The sequence below is a fragment of the Hevea brasiliensis genome, chromosome 6, assembly GCF_030052815.1.
Source record: "Hevea brasiliensis isolate MT/VB/25A 57/8 chromosome 6, ASM3005281v1, whole genome shotgun sequence".
Taxonomy (NCBI): domain Eukaryota; kingdom Viridiplantae; phylum Streptophyta; class Magnoliopsida; order Malpighiales; family Euphorbiaceae; genus Hevea; species Hevea brasiliensis.
This window is the reverse complement of record NC_079498.1, coordinates 23,420,014-23,436,476: the sequence shown is the minus strand read 5'-3', so window position 1 is coordinate 23,436,476 and position 16,463 is coordinate 23,420,014. Positions and strand designations below refer to the sequence as shown.

At 33.3% G+C, this 16,463-nt stretch overlaps 1 protein-coding gene across 5 annotated transcripts; it reads right to left on the bottom strand.

Moving 5' to 3' along the window:
* Positions 1–1,090: 1,090 nt before the first annotated feature.
* LOC110650838 (pentatricopeptide repeat-containing protein At1g02060, chloroplastic) lies at positions 1,091–5,898 on the bottom strand. Of its 5 annotated transcripts, none has more exons than XR_009149462.1 (4): positions 5,741–5,898; positions 3,208–5,658; positions 2,985–3,074; positions 1,091–1,452 (listed from the first exon to the last, which is right to left on the bottom strand). XR_009149462.1 is itself a non-coding variant. In XM_058148462.1 (2 exons), exons 1-2 carry the CDS (start codon positions 5,833–5,835, stop codon positions 3,537–3,539), a joined length of 2,217 nt encoding a protein of 738 aa, XP_058004445.1. In that variant the 5' UTR covers positions 5,836–5,898; the 3' UTR covers positions 3,078–3,536. The 5 variants fall into 5 exon arrangements, 1 of the variants encoding a protein (XP_058004445.1); XR_009149460.1 differs by having other exon boundaries at positions 1,092–1,452; positions 3,240–5,658; XR_009149461.1 differs by lacking the exon at positions 1,091–1,452 and having other exon boundaries at positions 2,885–3,074.
* Between the last annotated feature and the right edge of the window lie 10,565 nt (positions 5,899–16,463).

Sequence of the window (16,463 nt, the reverse complement as noted above, 5' to 3'; positions counted from 1 at the left end):
GCTTCACATGACCAAACTACCTCAATCTCCCTTCTCTCAACTTATAACTAAAAATTTTGATTCCCCTAAATCCTAAAGGAATACATAGGCAAAATTAAGTTCATGCACCTTTTTTTAATTTTAAAAAAAAAATTTCATCTCTAATTTTTTAACAAGTTCAAGAATTTTCTTATTAAATTTTTCTTAAAAATAAGCTATTTTCATTCTTTTTTTCTTACTTTATTTTGATTGAAAGATTTTTAAGAAAAATTAAAATATTTTTATAAACATAACTTAAATTCTAAATCAATAAAATTTTCCTCTAATTTTTTCCTTTAAGTCGCTCTTAAACTGCCCCTAAACCGCTTCCAAACCGTCTTGAACCATTATTTTTTGAACCGTTATTTAAACCGTTTTAAATCAGGGCTCGAACCGGAACCAGCAATTCAGGAACCATCTTCTAAATCGTTCCATGATGGTTTGGTTTAGGTTCATGATTTCATTGAACCTGAACCGGCGGTTCAAGAATCGTAACTGGCGATTTCTGAACCATGACCACCCCTAGTGTTCTGTAGTGCTTGTGAAAAGTGACATTTATTAGTGTTCTGTAGTGCTTGTGAAAAGTGACATTTATTAGGAGAATCTTGTTATGGAAAACATTATGGTGCAGAAGAGATGATGGAGATAACTTCAGCCTGCAAAGATGGGGGAAGCAAGATGTCAAATGGGGGATTATAATTGCTGCATTTGTTTTGGGGTTTGTGGTATTGGCTTTCTTCATACTTGTTTGTTGGTTAAGAAAGAAGGGGATGAGTTTTCAGACAAGTTGCAGGAAGGGAGAAATGTCACTGAAGAAAGTGGTTTCAAGGACTCAATGATGCTAATAAAATTGAACTGAAATTTTGTACTAAAAATATATTTAATCAATAAAAATAATTTTTTAATATAAAATTTCAATTAAAAATAAATATAAAATATATTTTATATAATCAATAAAAAAGTATTTAAATATAAAATTTAAATAAATTAACTATTTTATTAATCAAATAAAAAACTTCAAGAACTATATTTTAATTTACTATTAACTTTTTAAAATTTAATTTAGTCCATTTAACTACAATTATAATAATTAACTAAAATTCAGTTATAATACACAAAATTAAAAGTTTTGCCTACAATAATAGTTACTCCTAAGTTTTGAATTTTTTTTTTGTCTAAATGGCCAATTACAAGATTACACAGCATAATTCTAGGTGACGCCAGTTCTCATACTACTTGCTCAAACCATATAAGAGGATAGCCTCCTGAGGATCTCCAGCTTCTTTGAATGTGGAAAGGAACTGCCACATGTCCAAACTCTCAAGGCAAGCAAAAATGCATCAAAGCCCAGAGTTCAGTGAGATTATTCTGAATAGGGGTGTCAGTCGTCAATGGCAGCCTTGGCATGAGGAAGCACTCTTTCGGAAGGTTTAACTTCAACAATCAAACAAAAGAAAAGCAAAGAAAAGTCTTACTAACAATAGACATGCAATATGATCTAGTTTTACTACACTCAGCAAGCACCTACTACAAACTCTATAAAGCACTCGTACATGCAATTAAACATTTCAAACATCTCAATTGTACAACGAAAATATTGAGTTCTGTATTGCTCCCTGCTATAATATTTTCTTTTCTTTTCTTTTTACTTTTTAATTATCACGCCAATAGTCTTTTCATAATTACATCATTTAGTTTGTGATAACAAAGTGTAGGGGTGGCCACGGTTCAGGAACTGCCGGTTACGGTTCCTGAACCGCCGGTTTAGATTTAATGAAATCACGAACCTAAACCAAACTGCCAGGAAACGGTTTGAAAGACGATTTTTGAACCGCTGGTTCCGATTTGAGCCCTAGTTTAAAACGATTTGAAGGGGGATTAAAAGAACTGTTCAAAACAGTTTGGAAGACGGTTTGGAAGCGGTTTAGGGATGATTTAAGGGTAGCTTAGATAAAAAAAATTAGAGAAAAATTTTATTAATTCAAAATTTAAGTTATATTTTTAAAAATATTTTAATTTTTCTTAGAAATCTTTCAATCAAAATAAAATAAGAAAAAAAAGAAAGAAAATAATTTATCTTTAAGAAAAATTTAATAAATAAAGGCTTGACCCTAATTAAAAAACTAGAGATGAAATTAATTTTTTTTAAAGAAATTAGCAAAAAGTATATAAACTTAATTTTGCTTATATATCCCTTTAGGATTTAGAAGAATAAAAATTTATAGTTCTATTACTTACTTTTTTTAAAAAATTATATAATAATTGATAATTAAAAATTATAAAAGAGAAAAAAAAAATTAAAATAGAGAGTATTGGAAATTTTATTGAGGATTTAAAGTAATAACAAAATAATTGAGATAGTATTAAAAGTTTTAGTAAGTATATAAAATAATAAAGTAGGAAAATTAAGAGAGTATTGGAAATTAAAATGAGTGTAAAAAATAATTATTTAGAGAATTTGAGAAAAATTGAAAAAATACTAAGAATTGAAGAAAATACAGAGAATAATTGTGTAAAGAATTAATGATATACATAAATGAATTAGGAGTGACGTAACATATTTATTGAATTTTTTTTATATTTAAATCGCCTGTTTAATCCGATTCGAAATCATCGGTTCAATCTGGTTCGAAACCGCCGATTCACGGTTCTTAAAAAATATGAACCTGAACCAAATTGCAAAAGGATGATTTCGGTCCGGTTCGAAGCCGATTCCGGTTTTGACCAGTTTTGGTCCAATTTTGACCAAATTAGTTTCGGTTCGATTCCGGTTCAAAACTGGACCGTGGCCACCCCTAACAAAGTGCACACTATGAATTTATTGATCCAAATTTAGATAATCTAATTACATACCCAGAATCCAGCGTTGACATGATTCACAATTTGCATAATGACAAATAAAATGAACTCACAATTAGACATGCATTGGAAGGATTTTTATGTCTATGAGCTTCATCAATTATTACATGATGCCAAGGAATTTGGGAAAGAAAATCTAGCTCCATCAGTGCTTTGTCATAAGTTGTCAAGAGCACAGCAAAAGGCAATAAGGATTCCTGTAAACAGAATTAAAACTTTCAACACAAGAATTCTAGATTGTAGAGAAAAGTCTAAACTTCATATTTTTACAGATTAACAGGGAAAATTCCTATAAAATTGAATCCATAAGAAGTCACATAGTGATTATACTCTGTAGATGCATTGCAGGATTCCAAACTCACATCAGTTGATGAAGGATGTTCGTTTACATGCTCGTATGTTGCCTTGAGTAGATTGCACAGCTGTTCTTTGCAACATACCTAAGAAGCTTTAGTTTTGGAGTGGATTTGGCCCTCTTTGAAAAACAACAATCTTTAACACTTGAGGACACAATACTACAGCAAAAATTTAAATAACAAGAAAACAAGAATATTTGCAGATGCAGGTCGGTAACAGAGAGATGGCCAAAGAGTTCAAACTCAATTAATCAAAAACAGGTTTCCTCAACTCAGTTGAATGATGCAATCAGACCTTAAGCTCTAAGGTCTCTGCACCCTGTAGCTGGTTTCTGGAGGTTTGTCTGAATGCCACTTATTTGGCATCCTCTTAGATAGAAACTTTACTTCTTCTGATCTTCCCCCAGCTTCTAAGGCAACTCTCAGATCTTCTAGGCAGCTAAGCTGTTGATGATTGCCTTTCTCCACCAATTCATAGTACAACTTAAATGCTTCCGAAAGTTTTTTCATTTTGCATAGACCTTCAATTACTGCATCACATATACCACTATCAACATTCTGATGTTTCTCCAAACAAAACAGCACCATTTTGTGCGCCTCTAGTAACTTTCTATTTTGGGAAAGGAAAACAATCAATTCTTCCATGCCAACAACATACCCATTATCATAAAGTAACCCAACAATCTGAAATGCTTTATCTCGTAGTCCACTACTAAAGAGTAATCTCATAGTATGTGTTGATAGTTTCACATTTTGTCTAATTTTTCCCTCTAACATCAATAATATAAATCTAGCTGATTCATGCGCACGTCCCTTTTCCAGAAGTCCTGCTAATATAGAATGGAAAGTAGAAGTTTTAGGGACATGGGAGCTCTTTATCATCTTCTCTAGAGTCTGGTAGGCAAGAAGAGGTTCACCTTTCTGCAAGAGACCATCAATCAATGACTGATAGGTCTCAAAATCAGGCACAAATTCTCTTCTTAACATCAAGACCAAGAGCTCATAACCAGCTTCACATGTACCTTCACTACAGTGCCCCATTATCAGTGTCTTGTAAGAAGGAGGATCTTGTGTTCCCCTTTTCATTAGCTGCCTGAAAACTCTTTCTGCCTTGTTAGTCTTCCCATTTTTACACAAAAACTCAAACATGGATTTGTATGCTGCAACCAAAGGTGTACACCCATCATCTCTTAATAAAATATCCTTGTCCAATAGCTCATCAAACAACTCCTCTGCTCTCTCAAAGTCCCCTCTTTGACACAAATTTCTAATCAGAACACTATATGTAGCAGAATCTGGTTGGACCTTCCACTCCATCATCTTCTCAAACGTCTTCAGGGCTTCATTCAAATTCCCTGCATTGCAATGTGCATTCATCAATGTATTAAAAGTACAGGTATCAGGAGTAAATCCTCCAACACCCAAGGCTCCCTCCAAAATATCTTTGATCTTATCAATCCTCTGCGCTTCACAAAGACCCTTAATAAGAGTGTTATAAGTAACTTCATTTGGTTTTAATCCTTTATTCGCCATCTCTTGAAAAACAACCAAAGCCTCATCAATATCTTGCTTCATACAATACCCTCTAACCAAAGTGGTGTAAGTAACAACATCAGGGTTCAAATCTGCACTTTTCTTAACCATCCCCTTAACGACATTATGCGCAATCTTAACCTTCCCTGCTCTACACAACCCATCAACAAGCGTATTATAAGTTACAATATCAGGATCACAATTAAAACGAGACATTTCCTTGAAATACCTAAACCCCTCATCGACCATTGAATTCTTACAGAAACCTCTAATCAGAATGTTGAAAGTATAAGTGTCAGGCGTAACACCATATGTGCTGAGCATTTCATCAAACACACTCTGGGCCATATTGGTCCGTCCACGTTTTAGCAAAATTAGCAAAAGACTATTAAACGTGACCACAGATGGAGAAACTCCAACAGATTTCATCGAAGCAAAAAGCTTTACAGACTCTTGAAACAACCCAGCTCTACCATAACTCCTAATTAAGCTATTAAAAAATCTATCCTCTAGCTTAACCATCCCATTGGACTTTCTCTTGATGGAGAAGAGGAAATTACGCGCTACATTGAGATTCCGAGCACGACCCAAGATTTCTAACATCAAGAAATAAGATTGGTCGTTGTGAGTGAACCCCATTTGTGAAACCCAATTGAAGAATTGAAGGGCTTTTGATGGGGTCCTGATTAAACGAAGAACTTGGAGGACAGTAGTTTTTGAGAATGAGGGAGAGATAGATGAGAGCGAAGACTCAAGCTCAGCAGACCAGGGTTTGGAGTTGATGAGTCTGGCCATGGATTTAGCCTTAATGGTTTTTGTAGAAGCCTTTGGTTTAACATTAGCATCCAATTCTTCATCTCCGTGATTCCTGATGCTTTGAGAGGAGTAGTGCCTGAAGAGAAAGTTGTGTCGTTAGAGGGGAAAAAAACAAAAAATTAAATTGTAGTCAAAATGACAAGAAAGTTTGAAGGTACCTGGGAGCTACTTGGAGCTTTTGAGAGATGAGCTTGGAAAATTGCCTAGCTAAGAATGGCAATGCCCGACTTGGAGAGTTGGTAATGGCGATCATGAATTAAGATCCAATACAAAATGCCCAACCTGGGACCTTATGTTGCCTTCTCCAAAGTTTGGGCTGGCTCAGCACAGAGACGACACGTCGTTTAATTGACAATGCATAAAACATCGATAGAGCGAGCGCATCTCTTCACTCTTCACCCCTCTTTTGTACGATAAATTTTATCACATTATAGTCCTTTAATTTAAAAATGTAATATAAAATTTCTTTAACTTTTAAATTTTATATAGTAAAATTTCTCTAACCTCTAATTATTGATTTTTCAGTTAGACGCTGACCTGAACAGTTTTAGCGTGGAATTTAATCAATATTTCTCTTTTCTCTCTCAAGTTATGTGTAAATTAAAATTTTTTTTCACTGTAAACTGAATGATTTTTAGGTGCAGAGAGAAAAATTTTACAATTTGAATAAGAGAGGAGAGAGAAATATTGACTAAGAACCATGCGGGAGCTGTTCACATCAGTTTTCAACTGAAAAATCAGTAATTGAAAGTTAGAGAGATTTTACTGTACAAAATTTGAAAGTTTAGGGGGTTTTATGTTACGTTTTAAAATTTAAGGACTATAGTGTTATAGCCATATAAGTTTAGGGATAGTTATTGAAATTTACCCCTCTTTTGTAGGGTAAATTTCACTCCTGCTATATGAACTTTAAGGTTGGTAATACTATGGTGCACAAATTTTAAAATTTAACTTAAAACCTCGTAAACTATCATAAATATAACTTTAAACCTCATACAATCTGCAACAACCGGTTTAAAGCTCAAAGGATGACGTGGAAGTCCATGTAAGATTAAAAATCATCTTTCTCTCTTTTCTCTCTCCTCCATATAATATCTAACTCTTATTTTCTCAATTTTATTTATCTTGAATACTTTGGCCTTGGCATTTCTCTCTCTTTCTAATAAAAAGTGAAATCGTGTTTCCTTTTGCTCTCTCTTTTTTCTTCAGGTTTGCAGTTGAAGTATATTTTTGTGCTTTACTTTTTCTATCTTTCATTGATGATGTATCAGTTTAATGGGAGAAGGTTATCACCCAATGTAATTCCTCTTTACCGATGTGAAGAAAAAGCAAAATTAACAACATCATGGACCAATGCACACCCTGGAAAAAGGTTCTATGGCTGCACAAACTATGGGGTAAGTAGAAATGAAATTTTTATCTCGATCTATACTTGGTTAAAATTTTTCTATGGCAGCATGATATGAGTAGTCATGATTTGGGTAAATTTTTTTAATGTGTGTTTTAGGGTAAGAGAAGATATTTATGATAATATGGGTTATGAGTTTTTTTATATGAATAATGTTATGATATGTTTTTTTTTTTTTTTCAATTTTTTGCAGAGAAGCAATTGTTGTTATTATTTTGAGTGGGTTGATCCAAAATTTCCAAGGCAAGCAAATGTTGTCGTAGTTGGGCTCCTGAATCGAATCAAAAGGATGGAGAAAAGAAAGATATTGAAAAAAATTGTAGGAGGTGGAAAATGGTTATGGCATGTTTATTGTTGTGTATGATTGGAAGAATTTTCTTTTATGCTTAGTATAAAAGATGGTTAGTAATGTTGGGCTCTAGGCCAAAATTTTGCTAGTATTTTATAGTTGGTTATTTTGTGTATTTTGATAGAATTTTATATGTAATGTAATTTGGGTTAAGATATTACTGTTTTGTATTGCTTAATATATTTAATCAATTATGTAATTTTAATCATTTTGAATGTTATAATTATTATGATATTTGATAACTCTCGTTTGGGTTGACATTGCATAATTTTTTTTGTACTATATTATTTTTTATAGTAATTTCAATCTATTATGTAATTTCAATATATTTAGACTGAAATATTTAGAAAATAACTCAAAGTCATCAAATTTCAATTTTACTCTGCAAATGAGAGGGTATAAAAGTTCATTAAATCCTTTACAATATCAACAAAATCTAAAGTAAATAATAACAAAAATTAATACGAAATAAATTATATTTATATATTCATATAAACCATCAATGTTCAATAACAATCCTGTTCTATATATCCAAGACATGCTTCAACATTGAATCAATAATATATTCATTTGATTCAATATTTGAAGCATAAAAATTATTGCTTTACAAAATCAAGACATGTCAATATACTAACTCTATCAAAATATATACCCAAATATGACATATACTTGTGGTATTACTAAAATCATAGCAAAAAGCAATCAACTAAGATATCCCACTAATGGATCATTCAAAAACTCCTGCTAAATATTAAAAAAAAAATCTGTCCAAATTACTCAAAATAAGCCAAAACAAATCATTCTCAAACACATGAAAAAAAAAGACTCAAAATAGAATATCAATCTTTAGTTGATTTTGTCTTTTTTTGCATATGTGCTCCATTTGCTTTTGCCTCCTCTCACTTTAAGTTTTTTTGCTGCATTCGACCTTCCTTTGTCCTTAGATGTGTGAGATGCCCCTTCGCTATTAGATGCATTTGCTTGACCCTGCAAAATGTAAAAAATAAATAATAAATAAATCTTAACAATTCCTTCAATTTAGTAAATAATGATTTTGTGTGCATTTTTAAGATGTAGTTGTATACCAAGCTTAATAATGTTGCAAAATTTAGCTGAGATTTATCTTGTCTTGGCAATGTTTAACTGGTACCCTATTATGTAAAAAATAGGTATAAACAAATCAAATTGCACAAAACATAAAGTGGGAAAATAAATACACAAATACTTTATAATTTATAACATAAAAGAAAATTTTCCATTACATCCATCATCCATTGTAGATTTATTGGATGAGTTGGTCAAGACATTGTGCTATGATGTACACTTGCTTCAGTTTGTGTATCGGATATCCACAATATTGAAAATCATTAAATTTGTTGCTAACTTGACTGCATTCAATTATACGTAAATGGAATGAATTTCATGTGCCATTAAAATAACTTATACCTGTCCTTGAGTTGTTATTCTTATATTGCTTTCATAAGTTTCTACAGATGTAACTCTTTTACCCTATAAATGCAAAAAAAAGATATGTGTATGATAATAATTGTTGTATATAACATGACAATGCCAAATAAAAAAAAATTTGCCTTTATTTAAATTAATACCTTTGCAGTGGAAGTTGATATGTTTCCATCAACTCCATGATGCCTCTTATTATGTCCAATTTGCCCACAAATGGAACAGCTAATGCTTACTACACCTTTTCTACTTAATTTGCCCCTCGCTTGTGCTTGTTCAAGCTCTTCAGCCTTCTTTCTTCATGCCTTCCTCTTCCTACCTCTTTTTTTCTCAATTGGATCTAGATGTGTAAAAGAATACCTTGTGCTTGGCCTAGGCCACGTCTTATATCCATTAATAGGATTAATATAGTGGGCATAAACTTTTGCATAAGTATCAACTTTATAACACTCATGTATATAATCTTCTAGATGCTCATTATTTCCAAAGATAACTAAGCAAGCATGTGCACAAGGTATCCCATTTAAATCTCACTTTCTACATGTGCAAGTCCTTTGAACTAGGTTAACAACATAGTGGGTTCCAGCACCCGATACTTGCACATTTGGTCCTCCAGAGAAGTGTGGTTCAAACAAGCTAGACAACTCTTTCATCTCATTTAACTTCTTCTGTATTCTAAGACATATCCCACCATTCCATTTTTTTATATCTTCCTTCTTCTTGAACAACCGCTTCATTAGCTTAGATCTTATCATCTCTAAAAGTGAGATAATTGGCTTGTCCCTAGCATTTAAAATGTATTTGTTAAAGCACTCACAGAGATTGTTGGTTAAAATATCACAACATGCTTCAGTTCCAAATAAAGCCCTACTCCAATTCTCACAGGGTCTCTCTCTTAACCACTCTCTTGCCTCAGGGTTTTTTTCTTCCATTTTGCCCAACCAATAATCCAACCTAGCTGGATATGCAGACCTAGCAATATTCCACAACAAGTCTTTCAATTCCTTACCTTTAAATCTTCCCCTAAAATTAGTATAGAGATGTCTAACACAGAACCTATGTTGAGCATTAGGGAATAACTCACTCACAGCTCCAATCAATCCCTAATAATATCAAAACACAAAAAAGTAAGCAAGTATGCAATTAAAAATGAAACAATATTCAATTAGTCATATGCATGATATACACAAACAAGTAAGCAATTAATAATTGGAAAATACATAAAAGTAGTGATGTACCTTTTGTCTATCTAACATAAAGGTCCAACTGAAGCTATTATGCATTTGTAAGTCATTTTTAAGCATCTCCAAAAACCATTTCCAAGATTCACCACACTCAATTCTTACAATAGCATATGCTAGGGGGAAGATGCAATCATTAGGGTCTATAACTACTGCAGATAACAGTTGACCCCCACAAGTCCCTTTTAGCCAACAACCATCCAAGCATATTAACTTTCTAAGTCCTTTAAAGGCATTTTTCAAAGCAGCTAAACATATATATATGCCCTCAAATTTTCCTTTCTCTGTTTGAAATTCAACTGTAGCCCCTGGATTAGTCCTAATTAATTCCTCCTTATACCCATACAACTTGGTATACTAATCCTTCTCATCCCCATTTAGTGTCTTTAGTGCCCAGTCCCTTGCTCTCCAGGCTTTCATCTTCCCAATTGTAAAGCTTAAATCATTCTTCACTCTATTGATTAGTCCATTTATAGACCATTATGGATCTGCTTTGAATGCATCTAAATATTATTGTGCAAGCCACTTTGTAGTTACATGGAAGTTTTTAAAGTCCTTACCACAAGTGTGTGTGAATTTGCCTGCCTTAATCTGCATTGTTAGGTCAGCTGTATCTTTAGGATTTCTCCTGCTTGCGTAAATTCTCCAACCATAGCCTTTGTAACACTTCGCTTCAACACACCTAACTTCATTTCTAGGAAAATGGATTTGAAATCTATGTTTAATGCCATATGCTCTGCAAGCCTCCTTAAATTCATCTCTATTCTTAAACAACATTCCTATTTCAAATGTAGGATCCTTCATATCATTTTATGCATTAAAATTAGGAAAGCTACAATAATCATCATCCTCTGAATCTACATAATGGGTAAAAAATTAAATTAGTCCAAATGCATTAACATACATAATATATATTAAAATAAAATGCATTTGTAAGTAGTTATGTACCTTCAATATCTGTGAGAAGCTCATCAGATGGGGCATAATCTGATTGATCATCATTCCTATCATCTTGTATATCTCTATCCAACCCTTGGCTTGCAACCCTCTGTCCACTACCTTTAGGTCTACCTCCTATATTTCCTTTGTCTATATCATTAAAAACTGTGGCTACATTTTCATCCCTACTAACCATGTCATAGTCCTCATCCACCAAATCAACTCCTGGAATTGCAGCCTCTCTTACATTAGCATCATGTGTAGATTCAACCTCAGACATATTACCAAATGTTTGCCCGGTTCCATCATCCTCAAAATTAGGAATTTGGCTCTCATTATCAATCCTTACATCAGTGTCATGTTGAGATTCAACCTCAGACCTATTACCAACTCTTTGCCCTATTCCATCATCCTTAGCATTAGGCATTTGGCTTTCATTGTCATGCCTAACTATATCTTCACCAATATCATCCCCATTTGCACTTGTATGTAGACAGTCATTATCTATTATGGTGTCTTCATTCATGTTCAAAAAAATAATATGCAAAACCACTATAACTAGCTTGTCCAAATTCATATGTGCATACATTACTAATCCCATTAAACCTCTCAGTATTTAAAGACCCTAAATCATCAAATGTCCCTTGCACATGAAACTCCTGTTAGTAGTATGCCATAGAGCATATCATTTTGTATGTATCTTATACATATTTCATTAATAAAAAGGCAATTTCACTTTTCCTTTTACATAATATATTTATGAGTAATAGAAAAGATCCATTGATATTTTATTAGAAATTCTATTCTTAAGTTGTTAAGAATATGAGTGACAGTATTTCTAGCACAAAGTATCATAAATTGATTCACAATCGAGGATACTTCACAAAGGACATGACTTATCTAGAAAGATTGTAATCATGTTTATTCCCAAGGTATTTATATGAGATATAAATAAGATGGAGTGGTGAGTCTCATGCCACATAACAAACATGATAGGCACTTATACATGATAAGTAGGTTGAACCAGTGACGCTTATGACAAGCACATGGAGTTTACTCTTGTCAATGCATTGTTATATATCATAACAGTGCATATAATCTTTAGACCTGAGATAACACAATTATCTTGTATATAGGTGGTTTGAGTTTGATACTGCTTTCATACTTGTACTGTGTATGGGTATATGGGCATGTATTGGCTCCTACTAGTTATATATGAAGATAGGTGTTGATCAAGATGGAATTCATTACCCTAAGTTAATAGGGATAAAATCCTATGTTCATTTAATTGTTTTTTATGTTTCAAGTTCCTAGCCAGGACAGACAGATTTAGTCAGAAAAGAGTTTATGACTGTTAGTAGTATGCCCTAGAGCATATCATTTAGTATGTATCTTGTACATATTTTATTAATAAAAAGCATTTTCACTTTTCTGTTTACATAATATATTTATGTGTAATAGAAAAGGTCCATTGATATTTTATTAGAAATTCTATTCTTAAGTTGTTAAGAATATTAGTGACAGTATTTCTAGCACAAAGTATCATAAATTGGTTCACAATCGAGGATACTTCACACAGGACATGACTTATCCAGAAAGAGTTCTGATGATATTAAGAGTTGATATCATATCTCATTGCCAATTAGTGATGAGCCTAGTAAGTCACACACATACACAAGTAATCACCAAGTTAAATATGATTTAATTAATTAATTAAATAGTTTAATTGATTAATTAAATAGGTTTGATTTGCAATTAGATTGCAAAGTCCCTAGCATGGCTTGAAACCAAATCTAGGTTATTGGATGTATAGTATAAGTTAAATTTATATTTAAAGTGTTTAAATATAAATTTAATTATGAGAAATTAATTAATAGAGATTAATTAATTAATTTATGTTTGATATAAATTGATTAGAAGAAGAGAAATAATTATTTTGGGTTGAGAACTCAAAATTAAGACACAAGGGTATTTTGGTCATTTCACAGGGTGACATGTGGCACCATGAGATGGTGACACATGGCACTACACATAAGCTTGCCATTTGTCTTTTAATAATGTAAGATGATCAAAGTCAAGATTAAATCTAAGTTTGACACTTGGCACAATGTGATTGGGTCAATTAAACTAAGAGCTAATCAGAAGGTGACATGTGGTAAGGGTTTTAAGTGGTGACCTAGCTATATAAGGGAAATGATGAAAAGAAAAATAATAAGTTGCTGTTCTTTCAAATGTACCGCCACCCTTGGAGTGCTCTTCCTCTCTTCTTCATCTCTCATCAATTCAAAGAGAATTGCCAACATTCTCTTGAATTAAAATTGTTAAAAATCGTTTCTAGTATTCTGTATACATCTATAACCTCTCTAAAGGCAAAACCTGAATTTCCAATTAATTGGAAAGGCTTGAGAAGCTATTCAAGGGGCTGCCATTGGTGATCTTGATGTGGACAAGCTAGAGGGATAACATCTGGTGTCCTAGGCACATCTCAAAGGTGCCAAACACAACTGCAGTACATCAAAAGGTTAGTGCACTTATTCTTGATCTAATCTAGGGTTCTAATGAATTAATCTGTTAATTCTAAAATCTTAAATAGCAAATATAGATTCAAAAACATATTAAAAGAGTTTTAATATGCTGCTTAACATTGAAATAAAAAAGATAAACAATAAATCTTGCATGATGCTTGACACCCTAAAAGAAAAATTTTGAATTCAATGATCTAAACTTATGTTCTTCATGATTCTGCTCCTTCAATTGGTATCAGAGCCACTATATTTGTCATTTATATTGTTGATTATATGATTTAATTGTGTGATTTGATCATGAGATGATTGGTTCATTGCTGGTTGCAAAGCAAAGGTGGCGGCATGTTTGATGAACACTTTGGTGCGCATGGTTGTGGCACCACTATGGTGCGCAAGGTATGATGGATATTGAATGTGCAATTGTTGTATGATTTAAGGTCCATTTTATGTCTAATTAAATTGTTTAATTAGAATTATAATCACACAATTAAATTTATTTGAATGTGATTCAAATCTAAATTTTTAAATTTGTTTGAATGTGATTCAAATCTGAATTTTTAAATTTGTTTGAATCATATTCAAATTTAGATTTTTAAGTTGAATATGAGATATTCAATTTAATTTAAGTATGTATGTTTTATTTAACTGTTAAATAGTGATATGCATGATGGATGATCATGGACAATAAAAGACCAATGTGATTGGATTTATTTCTTTTATGTTTCTTTGGGCTGTAAATTAATTAATTTATTTTAATTTATTTTGGGCATGTATTATAAAGGTTGTAATATTTTTTGGGTTGTAATTTTATTTATTTAGATCTTATAAATTCGCCTTGGTATGCCAAGGATTACTATGTAATTGGATTGCAACAAGATCAAGGAGGTCAAAAGCATTGGTGGGATCAGTGGGAGAAATTCAAGATCAAATGTTGATTATGTACTCCTTCAGCAACTCTTGTAATATGAATGAATGAAATGCACCTAGGAATGCCTTGATTCAATTCTTGGTGGCTCAGAATTGAACCCTTAGAAAGTCCATGATCATACCATATTTATTATTATCCATGAATGCATGAGATGTATGGGAATGTATGCAAGTATACGATATATGTATGCCAATTGGATAATGTGTAAAGTGATACCATAATAGTAATTAGGACGACCACAAAATCTTCCAAACAGATGATTAAGTGGGAGGACCAATTTGATTAAAAGACCATAATCATTTTGGTTAATTACTTGATACATTTACTAATTAATCTAGTTATTTTCTGTGGTTAATTTTTCTAATAATAATGAGCACACAACAACCACCACCATCCAATATCCTTGCGAGCATACTTGATCACAATAGGTTGACGGGACCTAATCTATCTGATTGGCTCAGAAATTTAAAACTTGTCCTGAACCTAGAACGTATTGGATATGTTTTAGACTCAAAGGTTCCTAGTCCCTTACCTCCAGAGGCCACTCAAGAGGAACTAGATACTTTGGATGTAATGGCCAGGCCCACTAGTGATATTGTCCGCTCTGGGCCGAAGCCCTCACGGTTTTAAAACGCGTCACTAGGGGTTACGAACCACCAACTTATAAATCCAACATCTCTCCCGTGTTTTGCCGATGTGGGATTTGCCTAGGATGTTACAATCCACCCCCCTTATGGGACTCAACGTCCTCGCTGAGGTTTGCCCCACCATCGCTCAAGTTTGCATGCGGAGCGGCTCTGATAACACAAATGTAATGGCCCGGCCCACTAGTGATATTGTCCGCTTTGGGCCGAAGCCCTCACGGTTTTAAAACGCGTCACTAGGGGTTACGAACCGCCAACTTATAAACCCAGCATCTCTCCCGTGTTTTGCCGATGTGGGATTTGCCTAGGGTGTTACATTGGACAAGTGGAAGGAGCATGATATGAGAGCCAAATGCTACATGCTTGCTTCTATGACTAATGAGTTATAGAAGCAACATGAAAATATGTAAAGTTCAAGTGAGATCCTCCTTCACCTGCAAGAGTTGTATGGTGAGCACAGCAGGAATGTTAGGTATGAGATATCTAGACAGTTATTCCACATGAGGATGTCTGAGGGATAGAATGTAGGAGATCATGTCCACAAGATGATTCGACTTATTGAGCAGCTGGAACATCTTGATTTTCACATGGATTTCCAACTGCAGACGGATCTGATCCTTTAGTCCCTACCTGAGTCATTTGAGAATTTTGTGACAAATTTCCATATGACAAAGCAAGAGTGTACTTTGGCTGGGTTGCCTAACATGCTGGTTATTGCCCAAAAGAATATGCCGGGCAATAAAGGAAAAGAGGTGGCTTTGATTGTATCTTCTTCTTCTGTTGGAAAGTCTAAAAAGAAGAAGGACAATAAGAATAAGAAGCCTCAAATTCCTGGACCTTCCAAAAGGATAGCCAAACAAAAGGGCAAGACCGAAGCTGACAAAGGCAAGGGAAAGTGTTTTCACTGCCAGAAGGATGGGTACTGGAAAAGGAACTGCCCAGAGTATCTTGCTTCTCTGAAGGACAAGAAGGATAGGCCTTCAGAAGGTATGTCTGTGTCTTGTTATTTAGATTCTGATGATACTCATAGTTCATCTACAGCTTGGGTTTTAGATACTGGTGCTAGTTCTCACATTACTTTTGATATGCAGGAACTAGTAAGTAGTAGCAGCTTGCAGTCACGAGATATTAGACTCCTGGTTGGCAATGGCTCAACTGTTGAAGCTTTAGCCATAGGATCTAAATCTTTATACATGAATGGACATATTTTGTATTTAAATAATATTTTGCATGTACCTGATGCTTTTAAGAACATCATTTCTATATATAGATTGACTAGAAATGCCTATGAATTTCAATTCACAAATGATGTTTGTAATATTTATTTTGGAAATAAATATGTTGGCTCGGGTTATATGCATGATGGACTTTATTATTTAGATAATA

Excerpts from the sequence above, each read along its gene's own strand:
- LOC110650838 (XM_058148462.1), bottom strand. The coding sequence starts at position 5,835 with ATGATCGCCATTACCAACTCTCCAAGTCGGGCATTGCCATTCTTAGCT. Across the intron at positions 5,659-5,740 it reads AAGCTCCAAGTAGCTCCCAG|GCACTACTCCTCTCAAAGCA; the intron begins GTACCTTCAAAC and ends CTTTCTCTTCAG.